Genomic DNA, 14,524 nt, shown 5'->3' with positions numbered 1-14,524 from the left:
AATAATCATACTAGCGTTAATAACCACGATGACGGAGTTTCACATATTCAGATTAAGTGATGGGAGCCTCACAAGAACCCTGGGAGGAAAGCACTCTTATTATTCCCATTTTACAGATGACACTGAGTCTCAGACATCAAGGGAATCGATGAGATCATCGATTGATTGAACACGGATCAGCCTGGTCCCAGGACCCACGCCTTTAGCCTCCATTCTGAGCTCTCCAAGCTTAACCCTGCTTAACAGGGTAACTTTCCAGATGCAGGAACAGGGAGTGGAGACTGGACAGAGACATGAATAGCAATTGGATGGAGCTAAGGAGGAGCTCTTAGGGGAGAAGTGAACGCAATGAAAGTTGTCTTCTTGCCACCTCGGCAGGGAGCTAGGAAGCCTTGGCTGTGGGATTCTACAGGCTCTGTAATATCCTAACTTCCAACAGCCAGAACTTACCATGCGCCCGGCGCTGGGCTCAGCCCTGGACGTACAGCATCTCCGTCCATCTATATGGTGGACCTGTGAGGTCAATGCTCTTTTTAGTCCCTTTGTACAGGTCAGAAAACTGAGCCTCAGAAGGCTAGTGATTTGCTCAAAGCCACTGTGGCACACTGACTGCAACTCTATCTCCCTGCCTACACGTTCTAGAAACTTGCAGCTGCCCCTCTCCCAGGGTGGTGTCTGGCTCCCCTGGCCCTTGAAGCTGTCAAAGGCTTATCACCCATAGAACATGGCAGAACGGACACTGCATGATATCCGAGGCCAGCTCGGAAAAGGGGATACAGCTTCCAGGTTGCTCACTGGGAACTTGCACTTGAAGCTGCCATGCCAAGAGGAAGCCTCATGTGGGAAGACTGGAAACCGCAGAGGAGAGGGAGATGCCCAGCCAGTCCCCACCTCCTCCAAGCCCCTGCTCCTTCCCTGCCAGCCACCCTGAGATGGCAGCCTCAGGACAGACCTCAAGCCAGAGCCACCAGCTGAGCCTTTCCAAACGGCGGACCCACCAGAGCCTCGGGAGAGAGTGAACTGATTGTATGTAAGGCATGGGGGGCCCAGCCCAGTAACCTGGCCAGCCCCCAATGGAGCAAGAGACGGAGTCCTCACTTTGATGTGAGCCCACCTGCTCTGAGCACTGCCCTTGCACTGCCCTTGCCCCTCAGGAACTTCTGCTGAGCCGTGGAGAGAGCACTGGACTGTGAGTCCACACCTGGATTCTGGTTCAGAACATGCTGTTCATTAGCACAGACGGCTCATTGTACACCCTTGGCGAGGAGCATCCTCTTAAAGGCTCATGTCCTTCATCCACCAAAGGGGCTCTCACCTACCACCCAGCCCACCTTGCGGGCCGGCTTTAATGCCAGCGGAGACCGCCGAGCAACCAAGGTACTTGGCACAGAGAAGGAAGTCCCAGCTCGCTGAATGCCTCCCATGTGCCACACCCACAGACCCAGAAGCTGAGGCCAGAGAGGGGAGATCACTCTGCATAAGTTAAATCCCATAGCCAGGAGGTGGGGAGGCCTGGATTCAAAGCCAGGGCCCCTGCTCCTCCCTTTATCCTCTCTCTATCCTTATCAAGTGAGCTCCAGAGAGCATTCATTTGCTGCCACACGAAGCCCACGGGCATCGGCTAATTGTTGTATGGGCCACTTTTGCCAAAGGGAAGAAACAGGAGGTTGGATGAATGGTTTCCTGATGGTTCCTGAGGGATGGCCCAGGCCGGGAGCCTCGGTTAACAGCAAACCAACCATGATGTCGAATCACCCACGGTTTTCTGCCTGCCAGGTGGAGCCAGCCCCCGAGCGTCCTCCCACTGCCTTCCCAAGGGACCATTCTGGGACAGCAAGTCTGAGAGACAGAAGGGAGGCAGAGATGCTGTGCAGAGCAGGGGAGCTCCGCAGTCCCTCTGCCCCCAGAAGAATGCATCTCCTAAGACCCAACAGCCAGCTGGGGCTGACCTCTGCAAAGAAGTCACTTGATAATGAACCAAGCAAGCCAGGAGCTACCTTGCCTGTCCATGGGAGGTGGCCCGGAGTCAGGCCATTATTAACATTGCCACCTCAAGGGAGCCCCCGACAGCTCTAGACCATCCTTTCTCCCTCCTCCCCTCCCCTCCTCCTCCCTCCTCCAAGGCTTAGGCAGGTTCCATAACTTGGCCAAGGTCACACCCCGCTGGTAAAAGGCCAAGCTGAAATCCAAACCAGAACTGGCTGATGCCAAAACTCCCGTGTCCTTTCCCCTCCACATCCTGGGGGAAGGCAAGCCTCTGACTTCCAGGCTGTCCAGGGCACAGCTGATGACAGGGGAGTCCCCAGCTCCCCTCCACAACCCCCTAGGCAGCCAGCCTCTTGGGATAAAGGCCACCACAGAGGCCAACAGTACCGTGAAGGGAGTCAGGGAGAGGCTTGGTGGGAGAGCTCTGCAGGAGATCAGGGGGCCCAAGAGGGCCTGAGGCGACTTCAGGAAGAACAGGATATGATCCTCCCCACAAAGGAGGAGGCTCAGAGCAGCCCCGAGGGGTGACGCCGGGGCCGTGTGTGATGTAGGTGCTGAAGGCTCAAACAAACCAGAAGCCATGAGCACACTGGGACCCCACGGTGATCTGAGGGCTTGGGACCGCATCAGCCTGAGACCCACACGTGCTCAGTGGCCTTTCATGGGGCCACCAGGTCTGGGGCGGTGGCACGGGCTTGGCCCCTGGGATAAATACACCTTTGGTCTTTGTCCCCAGTCCCTGGCACACGATTCCTAAGACCCTTGGCATCTCTGAAGGGAGAAGGGTCTTTTGCACACTAATGAATGGCTGGGGTCTGGTTGGGGGGGGGGTGTACTCCATAGCTTCAGGACAAGAGCTGGTCACCAGGAAGACCAAGGCATGATTAGAAATTTAGAACTTTAAGCCTTGACCCTGGACCTCTGAGGAGGGGAGAGGGGCTAGAGGCTGAGTAATCAATCATCAGTGGTCAATGACTTCATCAATCATGCCTAAATAATAAAACTGCCGTAAAACCCCTAAACTAACACATTGAGGAGCTGGGGGTGGGGGAAGGTGCGTAGGGGAGGGGATCCCCTCCCCCATGCCTTGCCCATTTGGCTGTTCCTGCCTTGTATCCTTTATAATAAAGAGATACGTGTAAGTAAAGGGACTTCCAGGGTTCTGTGAGCTTCTCTGGCAAATTATCAAATATGAGGGGGTGGTGGGAAGCCCCCAACTGTATAGCGGGTCGGCCAGAAGTACAGATAGCCCAAATATGTGGTCCAGGTCTGAGGTCAGGCAGGCCTGTGGGACTAAGCCCTTAACCTGTGGGGTCTGCACAGACTCCAGCATCTGCATTGAATTAAATTGAATTGTAGGACACCCAGTGATGTCTGGAGAATCAGAGCATCATCTGGCCTAAGGAAAACCCCACACATTTGGTGTCAGAAGCAATTCAGAGAGTCCTGCTGAGAAAGTGACCCCACCAGCCCTCTGGGAGCCTGTGAGGACAGAGACAGCAATGCACGGGGCAAGAGAGGCAGGATCTGCGGTCCCCAAGTTTGGGCCCAGAGCTTGGGTAGACCTGGGTCCAAATGCCACCTCTGACTTTAGTTGTGTATGCTGGGGGATCGGGAAAAAGCTTTGGCTAGCCTCAGTTTCCCCATCTATAAGATGGGCATTGTAATGGACCTCAATCTTCCCAGGCTGTTATTCTGTGGTGGCAGTGACCATGTCTAGAAGCTCTCAGCCCACAGCCCAGAAAAAACTAATCGGTTCTGCGTTAGGAGATGACCCTCACAGCCCATTGCAGAGATGAGGACGGCGGAGGGAGATTTGCAGGGAGACCGACCGGCCGAGCCTCCAAGCCTCGCCCTGGAACATACTCGCTGTGCAATCTCTTTCTCTGAGAAAAAAGAGTTCTTCTCTGAGAAAAACTCTTTCTCTGAGTCTCTGTTCTTTACTCCATCAGAGGGAGAGGCATGATGGTGAACACTTCTGGGCTCACACTTCATGAGCCAAGTCCTATGCCCCCCACTTTGGGCACCAACTCAATCCCCGCAATGAGCCGTGAGCCGGGGGCCGCTACTGGCTCCATTTTACAGAGCAGAAAACTGAGGCTTGGGGAGCACCCAGCAGGCTGACTCTGACTCCTGCCAGCGGCGCTGTTGGTCCTCACTGGAGTTCCATATGAATCGGATCCGATCAAGAGGCACGATCGAGGTAGCCGTGCTTCCGAAACGGCCAAATACTAAACCGATATTCATGGTGGTTGTTGTCATTGCCCTAACAGTTCAAAAACCCCGAGTCCGGTTATAAGCCCTAAAATCTCTCCATAGGGACTGATACCGGTTTTTTAAAAGTAAGATCAGGGCTCTCAAAATAAGGAAGCCGGGCGCACTGGGAGGAGATCATCATTTTGGTGGGAAAAAAAAAAAAAAAAAACCTGATTAATGGAAATGATTCTTAATATATTTCAAAATGATCTGTTATGACACAAAGCAAAGACATTTATATATGACTTTGAAATTCTTAATAGCTGATTTTAGAGCAACCTATTATGAAATCTCCCAGAACAGAATATATAGTAAGTAAATCATCGGGCAGGCCTCCCAGGCAGACTGATGGCGGCTCCTCTTAAAATAATTTATAAGGTGGGGTGGGGTGGGGGGAGGCTGGGAGAAATTATTGCCATAATCATGTATTAATAAAATATTTATAAATGTGACTTTCCCCTTTTATCGTTACAGGCAGCTCCAGGTACGGGCCAGGTCCCTGAGCCCACATCAGAGGGGGCATCCCACATGCCCCAAGGGGAGAAACCCCATGGACAAACTCCTCTTGTGACCGGTCAGTGGGCCAGAGGACTCTGTTAGCCTCTGCTTTGTGGCCCTGGAAGTGGACAGGGGAAATCGGAAGGCAGGTCCCACCGATCCGCAGGCCTTGCCGAGTGCTGGGGTGGGGGAGGGGGGCTATTCTGTGTCAGCTCAGTATAGCAAAGAGGCAACCCACTGGGCCACCGGGGGAGAGCCACCTACACTAGGATGGATAACAAAATCCTAGACTTGTCTTCTACCGAAGGATAGTCTTGAACCAGCCGCTACTGATGACTGATCCACCAACCTTTGCCTGGTCCATCCCAGAACTGCCATCCCGTACACGTCCCTGGTCTGGCACTGTGGGTCCCTGTCTGGGCCTCTCTGCTGTCTCTGTCTACAGGCATATACTTAGCTCGAGCGTGGGACAGATAGGAAGTGCGGGTGTTAATGTCTTCAAGGAGAAATCTTCAACGGAGAAGCAAGAAGTGGTGGGTAAATATCCCGGCTCCCTTTTCTCCTGGGTAATGCAACTGGGAGCCACGTTCCTCAGAGTCACCCCGAGGTCCCCAGTGGAACTGGGTTCTGGCTGCCCAAGGGTGACGCACTCAATAAAGTATCTCTTGCCTTCCCTTCTCTGTCTCCCTCCCCTACTGCTGATCCCCTCCCAGAAGGACATGTGCATCCACCTCTTTCGGGGTCTGCTTAAGGGGACCCAGTCCAGGTCAGCTTCCTCTCCCATATTCCATTTGATCTTCCCACCAACTACATTCTGTGCCCATTGAAAGAGGGGCCCACCGAAGCTCAGACTATTCTGGTATTCAGTCCCGGTTCATTGCACCAAGAGCCTCAGCTTTCCCTTCTGTAAAATAGGCTTGCTTCCTTCAACTCATCCCCAGCCCACGGATGTCCCGACTCTGGACCTTCAGGGCTTTCCTGCTCTGATCTCTGCATTCCCACCCTCTACCCAGTCAACGTACAAAGCTGGCTGATGACCCCGCTTAGAAAGCCTCATGTCTGCTAATAAGATGATAAATTCACAAGAAGGCACCCCATTGTCACAGTCCCTCATATCCCTCCCTCTGCCGGGTCTGGGCACAAAGTGGATGTTGACTCTTTTCAGGGATGGGGATGTGTTATGGGCTGAATTATGTCCTCCCCAAATCCGTATGTTAAAGTACTAACGCCTAGGACTTCAAATTGTGACTGTATTCGTTGATCGAGGCTTTAACATGATAATTAAGGTAAAATGAGGTCCCAGGCGTGAGCCCTAATCCAATGCAACCGGCGTCCTAATCAGAAGAGGAGATCGGGACACAGGTGCCCTTGTGAACGGAGGGCCAGTCACTGCGGGAAGGCGACCCTCTGCAGCTCAGGACACAGGCCTTGGGAGAAACCAACCTGCTGGCAGCTTTGACCTTGAACTTCCAGCCCCAGGACTGTCAGAAAACAAATTCGCCAGATTAAGAACCTCGAATCTGGCTCAACAGCAGAATGTCACATTTGATAAAACTTCGACCAGAGACAGAGGTGACTTGCTTAAGGCCACACATCAAGTCAGGGGCAGGGCCGGATTCCTAATATCCTCTCTCTGCGGTGGTTGGGTCCAAGGGGGACGGGCACTTTGAAGGCATGAAGCTCCCCAGTAGCTGTGATCTTCCATGGGGATGGTGTAGGATAGGGATAAGCCAGCTTCTTCTGTAAAGGGCTGTATAATAGTAATTACCTGAGCTTTGCAGGCAACACCATCCTTCTCTCAAGGCCTCAACTCTGCCAATGTGGCAAGAACGTAGCCATAGATATGTAGATGAAGGGACATGACCGTGTTCCGATGAAACTTTAATTTATGGATCCTATAACCTGAATAACATAAAATTTTCACACATCCCCAACTATTACAGATAGAAAGATAGGTAAATAGATAGATAGATACTCATCTAATTGAAATAACTACTTTTAGCTTATGGCTGTCCAAAAGCAGACAGCGGACTGGATTTAGCCCCATAAGCCATAGTTGGCCAACCCTTCCTGGAGACAAAGCCAATTGTAGGGGTAGAGATTTTACTAGATCATTAAGAGCTCTGCAGGGAAAGAAAGGCAGCTCAGGTTGGAGATGCAGCCATGTTCTCACACCATGGTGTGTCTGACTCACATTGGTCTTGGTGACAAGGGAGTTGAGAGTGTGACACTAGAGTCCCATGAGCAGAATGGTAGTGACGCCCCAGCACCCAATGTGTTGAGGGTGGTGCACGACTGATTTTTGAAAAGGCAGGTGGCATTTGATTTTTCACCTTTGCTCAATCAAGCATGTATGTTCCTGGTTTGGGCCACTGGGGCGATCCCTACCTTACTTATTTCTGACTCAGCTTAACTTCTAGAAATTTCCAAAATCAAATCAGTGGGCCAAAATATGCAGCTCACATGTACGAGAATCAAAAGAATGCGGCCCAAGGCTCTGGAGGGTGGGGATGGCTGGAATGATGTGCCAGCACATTCCAGAAGTCCGTTGTCCACAGACAAATGACTGAGAATGTCAGCCAGAGTCAGCACACAGCCCCAGAGGACAGACCTCAATTCACATGCTTTCATTCAACAAGTAAATCCCAACTCTGGGCCCCAAGGAAGTCACTCCCTACTAGAAAGAGCTAGACAAAAACACGATCACAATACAAGTCACCATGACCCTCATGAAGGCGGGAACCATGCTGCTCTTGATCCTCACTGTCTCCCGGGGACCTTTTACAGTGCCAAAAGAGACCAAAGAAATTGGTAAGGGAAGTGAGGAGCCTTGAATGCCAGGTCAAGGAATTTTCCTAGAGTTGGCAGGTAAGGGAGAGCCTCGGGAGGATTCTAAACAGGGGAATGGCAAAATAGGCCTATGTTTTTTAGAAAAGAACCCAAGGATCGCAATGAAGATAGACTGAGGGAGGAAAGTAGACATTAACAATGAGACTACTGCAACTGTCCAAGCAAAAGAAGAAAAAAAAAAAAGACTGGCAAACAGTAAGAATAGAGAAACAAGGACAGAAACTCTGTTACAGAGATCCTCTACAGGACAAGGTGAGTAGTGATCGGCTAGGGAGGCGTGAGGGCAAGAGGAAAGACCTGAACCACTTGGAAAACCAAGCTGAAGTAGAGATGATCAGTAAACAGACGATTCAGGGCAGGGAGCAGACTCAGGAGGAGAAGGATGGCTGGGTGAGCCTCAGCACGTAAGGTGGGGAAGCAACTCCAAGATGTCTAGGTACAAACACAGCACACTCATCGCTTAGACCCAGCTATCTCTCAGGTGTTCTAGAGTTTCTGTGCTCAACGCAGTGGCCGATACATATGACTATTTAAATTCATGTTAATGAAAATGTAATGCGATGAAACATTCCAGCCCACAGTTCATTAGCTGCATGTCAGGGGCTCAAAAGCCACGAGCAGCTCAGGGCTGGTTCTGGACTGCAGAGCTGGAGAACATCTCCATCATCACAGAAAGTTCTAGAAAGAACAGTGCTGGTCTATGAGGTTTCCTTGAAAAACCTAGCCCCATTTCCGTATCACCATGCCTGGTCCCACAGTCTCCCAGAGAATAGTCCTAGAGAAACAGAAGATGACAGATGGATCCTGTCCCACCTCATGGAGCGAAGGGCCTTGTCAGGCACCTGCCAACACAGACAGCTGGCGGCGCAGGTGAGCTCGGCAGGAAGCACGTACCTTTGCAGGCCCCCGCTGCGCCGAGGTGGTAGATGGCTGCCAACACCCGCCAAATGGCCCGCTGCTCACCCTCCGAGATGTCCAGCGTCTCCATGGCGCAGCGGAGCTGGGCAAAGGCAGCAGCCGCCTTCTGCTTGTCTTCAGGCTGAGAGCAAAGGGAGAGAGGAAGAGGCCATGAGGGTGCAGAAAAGGCGAAGCTCCAACTCAGAGCTCGCAGTTGGGGGACCATGTGATCGCTTTATTAGCACGGTAAATCACCCATAATTAGGCTGTGCCAAAATGACACTCGGGGCTCTGACTGCAGGGAAAGTTCTAGAAATTGCTTCTATCTGACTTTGGAGTGCACTGTCATTTTTATTCATCCATGTGTTCGTTCGGGAGATGTTTTGTTGCCTGGGGCTCTGCTCGGTCCTGGGCTCTGAGGATGCAAAGCCGATGAGAGTCCAGGACTTGACTTGGAAGGCTTCTCAAGGGAGCAGTGGAAGGAGACATAACTGGGGTCCGGGCAGCAATGGGATCTCTGAGGCAGGAAGGCGCTGATGAATCCCACCCAAAAGCATCATAGAGATAGTCACAGAAGGCAAAACAAACCTGAGATTGACTTTGGAAGGTGACTAGGCATCACTGACCAATTTAAGGCATTAAGTCCCGATAAGCAGAGGGAATGACATGACCGAAGGAGATCTGAGGACACAACATGGGAGCCTCTGAATACAGGCACAGAAGCAGGTATTTTTGGAGGTGGGGCTGACAGAGAAGAGAGAGAGCTCGAGAAGCTGGCAGGTGCCAGTTGGGAAGTTCTCGCCCATGACATTAAATTAAATTCCACCCCCAACTGGTAAATACGCACCCCCCATCAGCACTCCCGCACCTGTGGCAGACATCAGTAATCAATCAAGAGCCCACAGCAAGCCAGTGGGTCCCTGATTCTTCTCAGGACACCACTCCTTGCAGCCGACACCAACAGATCTGTCCCAACAACTGAAGTGGAAACCGTTTGCTATCCCCAGTGCAAGTGATGGGAAACTGCCCAAGATTTTTAAGCAGGAGGAAAGAGAAAGTGACATGATCAGATGTTTATGGGTTGTAGGGTGTTGTTTTTTTCTTTTTCAGATTTATGATCCCAATTATGTTTGATTGAATATTAAAATTAGTCTGAAACTCCTGCACACACCATCTGGCCAAGGAGACTCAGCCCAGAAACCTGCTGGGCTGTGAGGAAGTGAGCTGGGGACAAGAATTCTTTTGTCACTAATCCACCCGCAGATAATGAGGAACTGATTTGCACTTGGCCCTCTTACAGAGCGTGGGCGAGGAACTGGCAGGTCCTTGAAGTTTGTGGAATCTGATGCCCAGAGAGGGGAGAACACCTGCCCAAGGTCACACAGCAAATGAGTATCAGAAGATGCAGAGCTAGAAGTCAGTCTTGTCTGATTCTCAGTCCAGGCCGCTTGTCCCCTCAAGCCACTTCTAACTAGGAAAGAAGTCTTGCAAAGATCCGCAACCAATTGGGATGGCGTCAAAGCATGCAGTAACATTGAGAGATTCGCTGAGAAAATATTTCAATTAATAGCAAAAGCATGTTCCACTGATCCATCATATTTCTGGGCCACCACAGGACCACAAAATCCCTAGCAACCAGGAGCTCAACCTAGCAACCACAGCTGCTCCGCTGCAGCAAACGGAGGGAAGGAAGGCATCTTACCAACATGTTCTCGGTTATTTATGAGATTTCAAAGCAGCAGCGAAAGGACACCAAAAGGACAGTGGCAACACATTTATTATGGCTCCCACTGTCAGCTCTGAGCATTTGACTTTAAATTACAGGCGGACTCCATCATCTGCCACTTAGCTCATATGAAGAAAAGGAGAAACTTTCCCTAAAGCTTAATCTGTTTCTTTTCCTCTTCCTCCCCTCCTACCCCCCCACCCCCGCCCCAGGGCTCTGTTGCAACAGAAAACACAGAGAGACAAATGTATCTGTTTCTGATCCAAACAATTAGGATCGGGACGATGTTTCCAGTGCCTTGAATTTCCAGGGAACCAAACACACTGCCTAATGCTGGGATGTAAGCCCCTCCATGCATCCTTGCATCCCAGTCATGCACGGAGAGATCAGTGAAGCTAGTGCAATAAGTCAAGCCACAGCCCAAGCGTCTGTTCACAGGAGAAGCAGTAAACAAAGGGCCGTGTGGCTGGGGCACGGTGTTGGAGGATCACTCGGCAGCGAACAAGAACGAGCTGCTGGTGGGTGTGACCGCAATCCCGAATCCCACGGACCCGGGTTGAGCCAGAGAAGCCAGATACCAAAGGCTCTGCACCCTGGGACTCCCATCTCTGCAATGTTCAAGCATGGTCCAAACTAGCCTTCAGTAAGACATGTCAGGTTGATGACTCTAGAATGAGAGGGACACACCTGCAGGCAAAGAGACTCAATCGAGACTTTGTCAGAATAAGGCATGTTTTAGATGTTGATCTGGGGTGTGGCTGCAGGTGTGGATAAGAATACAATCATCACTGAGGTGGAGACTGAAAATGAGTGTGTGGTATACGCTTTATGTCTCACCTCAATTCAAAAAAAAAAAAAAATTAGGGGCACCTGGGTGACTCAGTTGGTTTAGCGTGTAGCCTTCAGCTCAGGTCATGATCCTGGGGTCCTGGGATGGAGCCCCGCATTGGGGCTCAGCAGGGCACCGATTTTTCGGTGCTCAGCAGGGAATTTGCTTCTCCCTCTCCCTCTGCCTGCCACTCCCCCTGCTTGTGCTCGCTCTCTCTCAAACAAATAAATAAATAAAAGTGAAATAAAATAATGAAAAAAGAGAAAAGCCAACTCACACCATGCCCAGAGTTTATCTGAGGCAATCAAAGACTCAAGGTCAACCAAAGACTGCAGGTAATTTAGTGAGGAAAAAAAAAGAAAAGTCCAGAATGCTCTCTCTACATTAGACTGGGCTGTGCTCAGAGCACCCAAGAGATTCCTACAATGCAGAGAGAGGCCAGGTTTGGATTCGGAGGCAGACAGAGACGGATATCCCCCAGACTCTCTGCTCCCCAACACGGTGACTTTGTCCAGATCTCCTGCCCTCGTCCTGGGGCTCAGTTTCCCCCCTGTAGAATGGAAATCGTAGCCCACCCTCCTCCCAGAGCCACTGTGAGGAATAAATGAGTCATGTGTAAAGCATACAGCATAGCATCTGGCACACAGTGTTGCCTAATAAATACTGGCCCCGGTGCACCGCGGAGTATTTCCCACCGTACCTTTACCCAAGCTCTTCTTCCCCCACTGCTGCCCAAGGGCAGGTCCAGCACTCCACGGAAGGTGAACCGGGCATGGCTCTGCCCTCGAGAGGCTCCCTCTCCAGGGGGACAGATGTGCAAACCGAATGACAGCTGGAGTGAGGGCAGGGGTAGGGCTGGGAGCCTCTGGGGAGGGTCAGAGGCTTCCTGGAAGTAGTGGCGCATGAAGCAGACAGAATGTGCTGGTGGACTGGTGGGAGGGGGGCGTGGGGAAAAGAAGTGTCTCCAAGCAGAAGGACGCAGGGCTGGGGCAGCGTGGTGCTTTGATCGTGCTGGCCTGTCTCGCTGCGCGAAGGGCAGTGGGGAGCCTCAGGGTGCATCTGGGAACTGCTCTCTGATGCAGCCCAGGGCTGCTGGAGGCCTCCCCAGGCGCCAAGGGCCAGCTGGTATGGGAGCACCATCTTCCCTGAAGCCGGCCTTAGAAGGAAAATGCTGAACATGCACTTGATTCTCTTGCAAAAGAAAAATCGGTGCCCACAGAAGTGGGTGAACCTCATGGAGAAGGTGGGGTAGGCAGGACCGGTGATGGCCCAGAGCCTGGATCTCCCCATAGCTGAGCTGTTCTGTCCCATGCTCAATCTGACCCATTCACACCCTCTCTGGGCACCAGGAGCCCATTTAAGGAGGGAGAAGAGGAAACATGACTTGAGCACCTGCTACACTGGGCTGGGTACTTCTACTCTGTAAGGTAGGTGTGGGTCTCTCCGACGGACGGAGGAGGAAACAGACTCAGAGAGGCCCTTGCAGCCACCTGACTGGGCAGGAGAAAATTCACGACTTGTCAGAAATTCTACTGTCCCCACTCCTAGGAGCAGATGGAGGAGCTGGGTATGGCTCTACCCATTCCCCAGGTGCAAACACTGAGGATAAATGACCCAAGAGGGCATGGTGGGTCGGACCCCAGAACATGTGGCCTTCGGCCATGACACAGGATCAAGGTGACAGAGGGGGCCAGGCAATAGTGCCAGATTTGGGGTTAGGTCCAGCCCTGCCTTGCCACTTCCAAGCTGTGTGCTCTTAGGCAAGTAACTTCACCTCTCTGAGCCTGGTTACTGCTCCTGAAAGACAGATGTGATAATAATCCCTTTGCTCAAAAGATCATTAGGAGGATTCAAGAAGGGAGGGCTCTGGGCAGAGCCCCTGGCAAGAGGACACGATCTCCCATCTTCCCATTTGGAGACCATTCCTCCACAGTTGACAACTGAGTCATAAAAAATAAATGTGCCTTGGGCCAAAGCCTGGAAGGTAACAGCCAGAAGCACACTGCTGGGAGGCAATGATGATTATTATTATCACTGCTGCTGGGCACTTAAAAAAAAAAAATCAGGCTAGGTTGCAGAAAAATAAATTATAGAGAAGAAGAAAATAATATGAAAGCTTCGTGATTTCAAATGTGTCCCAGTGCCCTGACAGATCTCAGATGAGTTCCATTTAAAAGCTGAAAGTGGCAGGAAGCAAGGGCACAGGGCAGGGACCAGGAGCTGGGAGTGACAGTCAGTGAGCGGAGGCGGCCACCTGGGGCAGGAACCAGCCCACAGGGCTCAGTGCTTCCGGCCCAGGCCCTCCTCCAGCTGACAGTCCCCCGTGCCTCATTCTGGGTTCTGCAGCCACACTCCACCTTCCCCTTTGTATCAGGTGCTCCAAGAACCAGGAATGCTGGCCTCACCGCCCCTGGTGGACCTCATTCAGAGCACCACCAGACCAGCTCATGCTCACCTCCTCCAGGCAGCCCTCCTGGATATGCCTCTACCCCTTCCAGCCTGACCTCAGCCGACACACACCTCTAATTCAAGCACCTGTCATTCTGGCTTTGAATGATCTGCTACTGTGGCCGTTGAGTCCTTCGTGACAGAGACCCAGCTGAGTTATCTCTCTGTCAGTGCCTGGGACACCATGAGATCAATAAATATCCATTGATGAGTCAATGTCAATGAGCTGCTGCTGGTTAGCGTCCCTGAATCAGAGCCACAGACGCCGAGGTAGACTTTACCCACCCACTGTGCCAGCCCCATGGTGCTCCTAATCCCATGTTCAAGGACTCCAGAGGCCAGGCTGGCTGAAGAAGGAGAGCCCCAAACTCTCAGATTCCCTTCTCCAGGCTCCTTTGCAATTCCCAGCAAACCGCCCCTCCACAACCCAACCAGCTCCCAGGACACAGGCATTGGCTCCAAAGAGAGACACAAGATCCCCCAGATCCCCAGGAAACGTCTTTGAAGATGCAGCAGGATAAATTAAATAGCAATTAATATAGTTCTGCCTACCATGGCCGCAAAATTTTAAAAATTGAAAAGACGTGATTTTAGCCAAGTTGTGAGGGGGACTGCTCTTTCATTTATTCAGTCAACAAACATTTATTGCTGTGTTCCCAGCTCAGTGCCAGGCCTTGTAAAATACACAAGCAGTGAAGAGAACACAGAAGGTGAACACAGTGAAGAGAACACAGAAGACCTCTATCTTCTTGGACCTTGGATGGTGGGGAGATAGACAATAAGCAAACAGACAGCGTGAAACACGATGAGAGATTGTTACCAATGGGATCACACACACACACACACACACACACACACACACACACACACAAGCAGTGTGTGTGTGTGTCTCTCCCTGGACAGGGGCCTGGGAAGCAGGGGATAGTAATTCTGGCACAGAGGCCCAGGATAGATGCACAAAGATTATTTATCATCTCATTATTATATATATTTTATAGAGAGAGTATATTGCTGTATATATACTGGATACATAC

General features: G+C 51.4%; 1 protein-coding gene across 1 annotated transcript in view; it reads right to left on the bottom strand.

Moving 5' to 3' along the window:
- Positions 1 to 14,524, bottom strand: part of MYO18B (myosin XVIIIB) — a gene marked incomplete at its 5' end in the record, with an annotated part of 249,320 nt that overhangs the window by 199,399 nt on the left and 35,397 nt on the right. Inside the window, one exon of the mRNA XM_046025552.1 lies at positions 8,485 to 8,629. Coding sequence (XP_045881508.1) covers positions 8,485 to 8,629 — 145 coding nt within the window. The remainder of the gene's footprint in view (positions 1 to 8,484; positions 8,630 to 14,524) is intronic.

The sequence above is a fragment of the Meles meles genome, chromosome 12 (genome assembly GCF_922984935.1).
Source record: "Meles meles chromosome 12, mMelMel3.1 paternal haplotype, whole genome shotgun sequence".
NCBI classification, from domain to species: domain Eukaryota; kingdom Metazoa; phylum Chordata; class Mammalia; order Carnivora; family Mustelidae; genus Meles; species Meles meles.
Note: the sequence above shows the minus strand (reverse complement) of the source record. Positions and strands in the feature narration are given on the sequence as shown.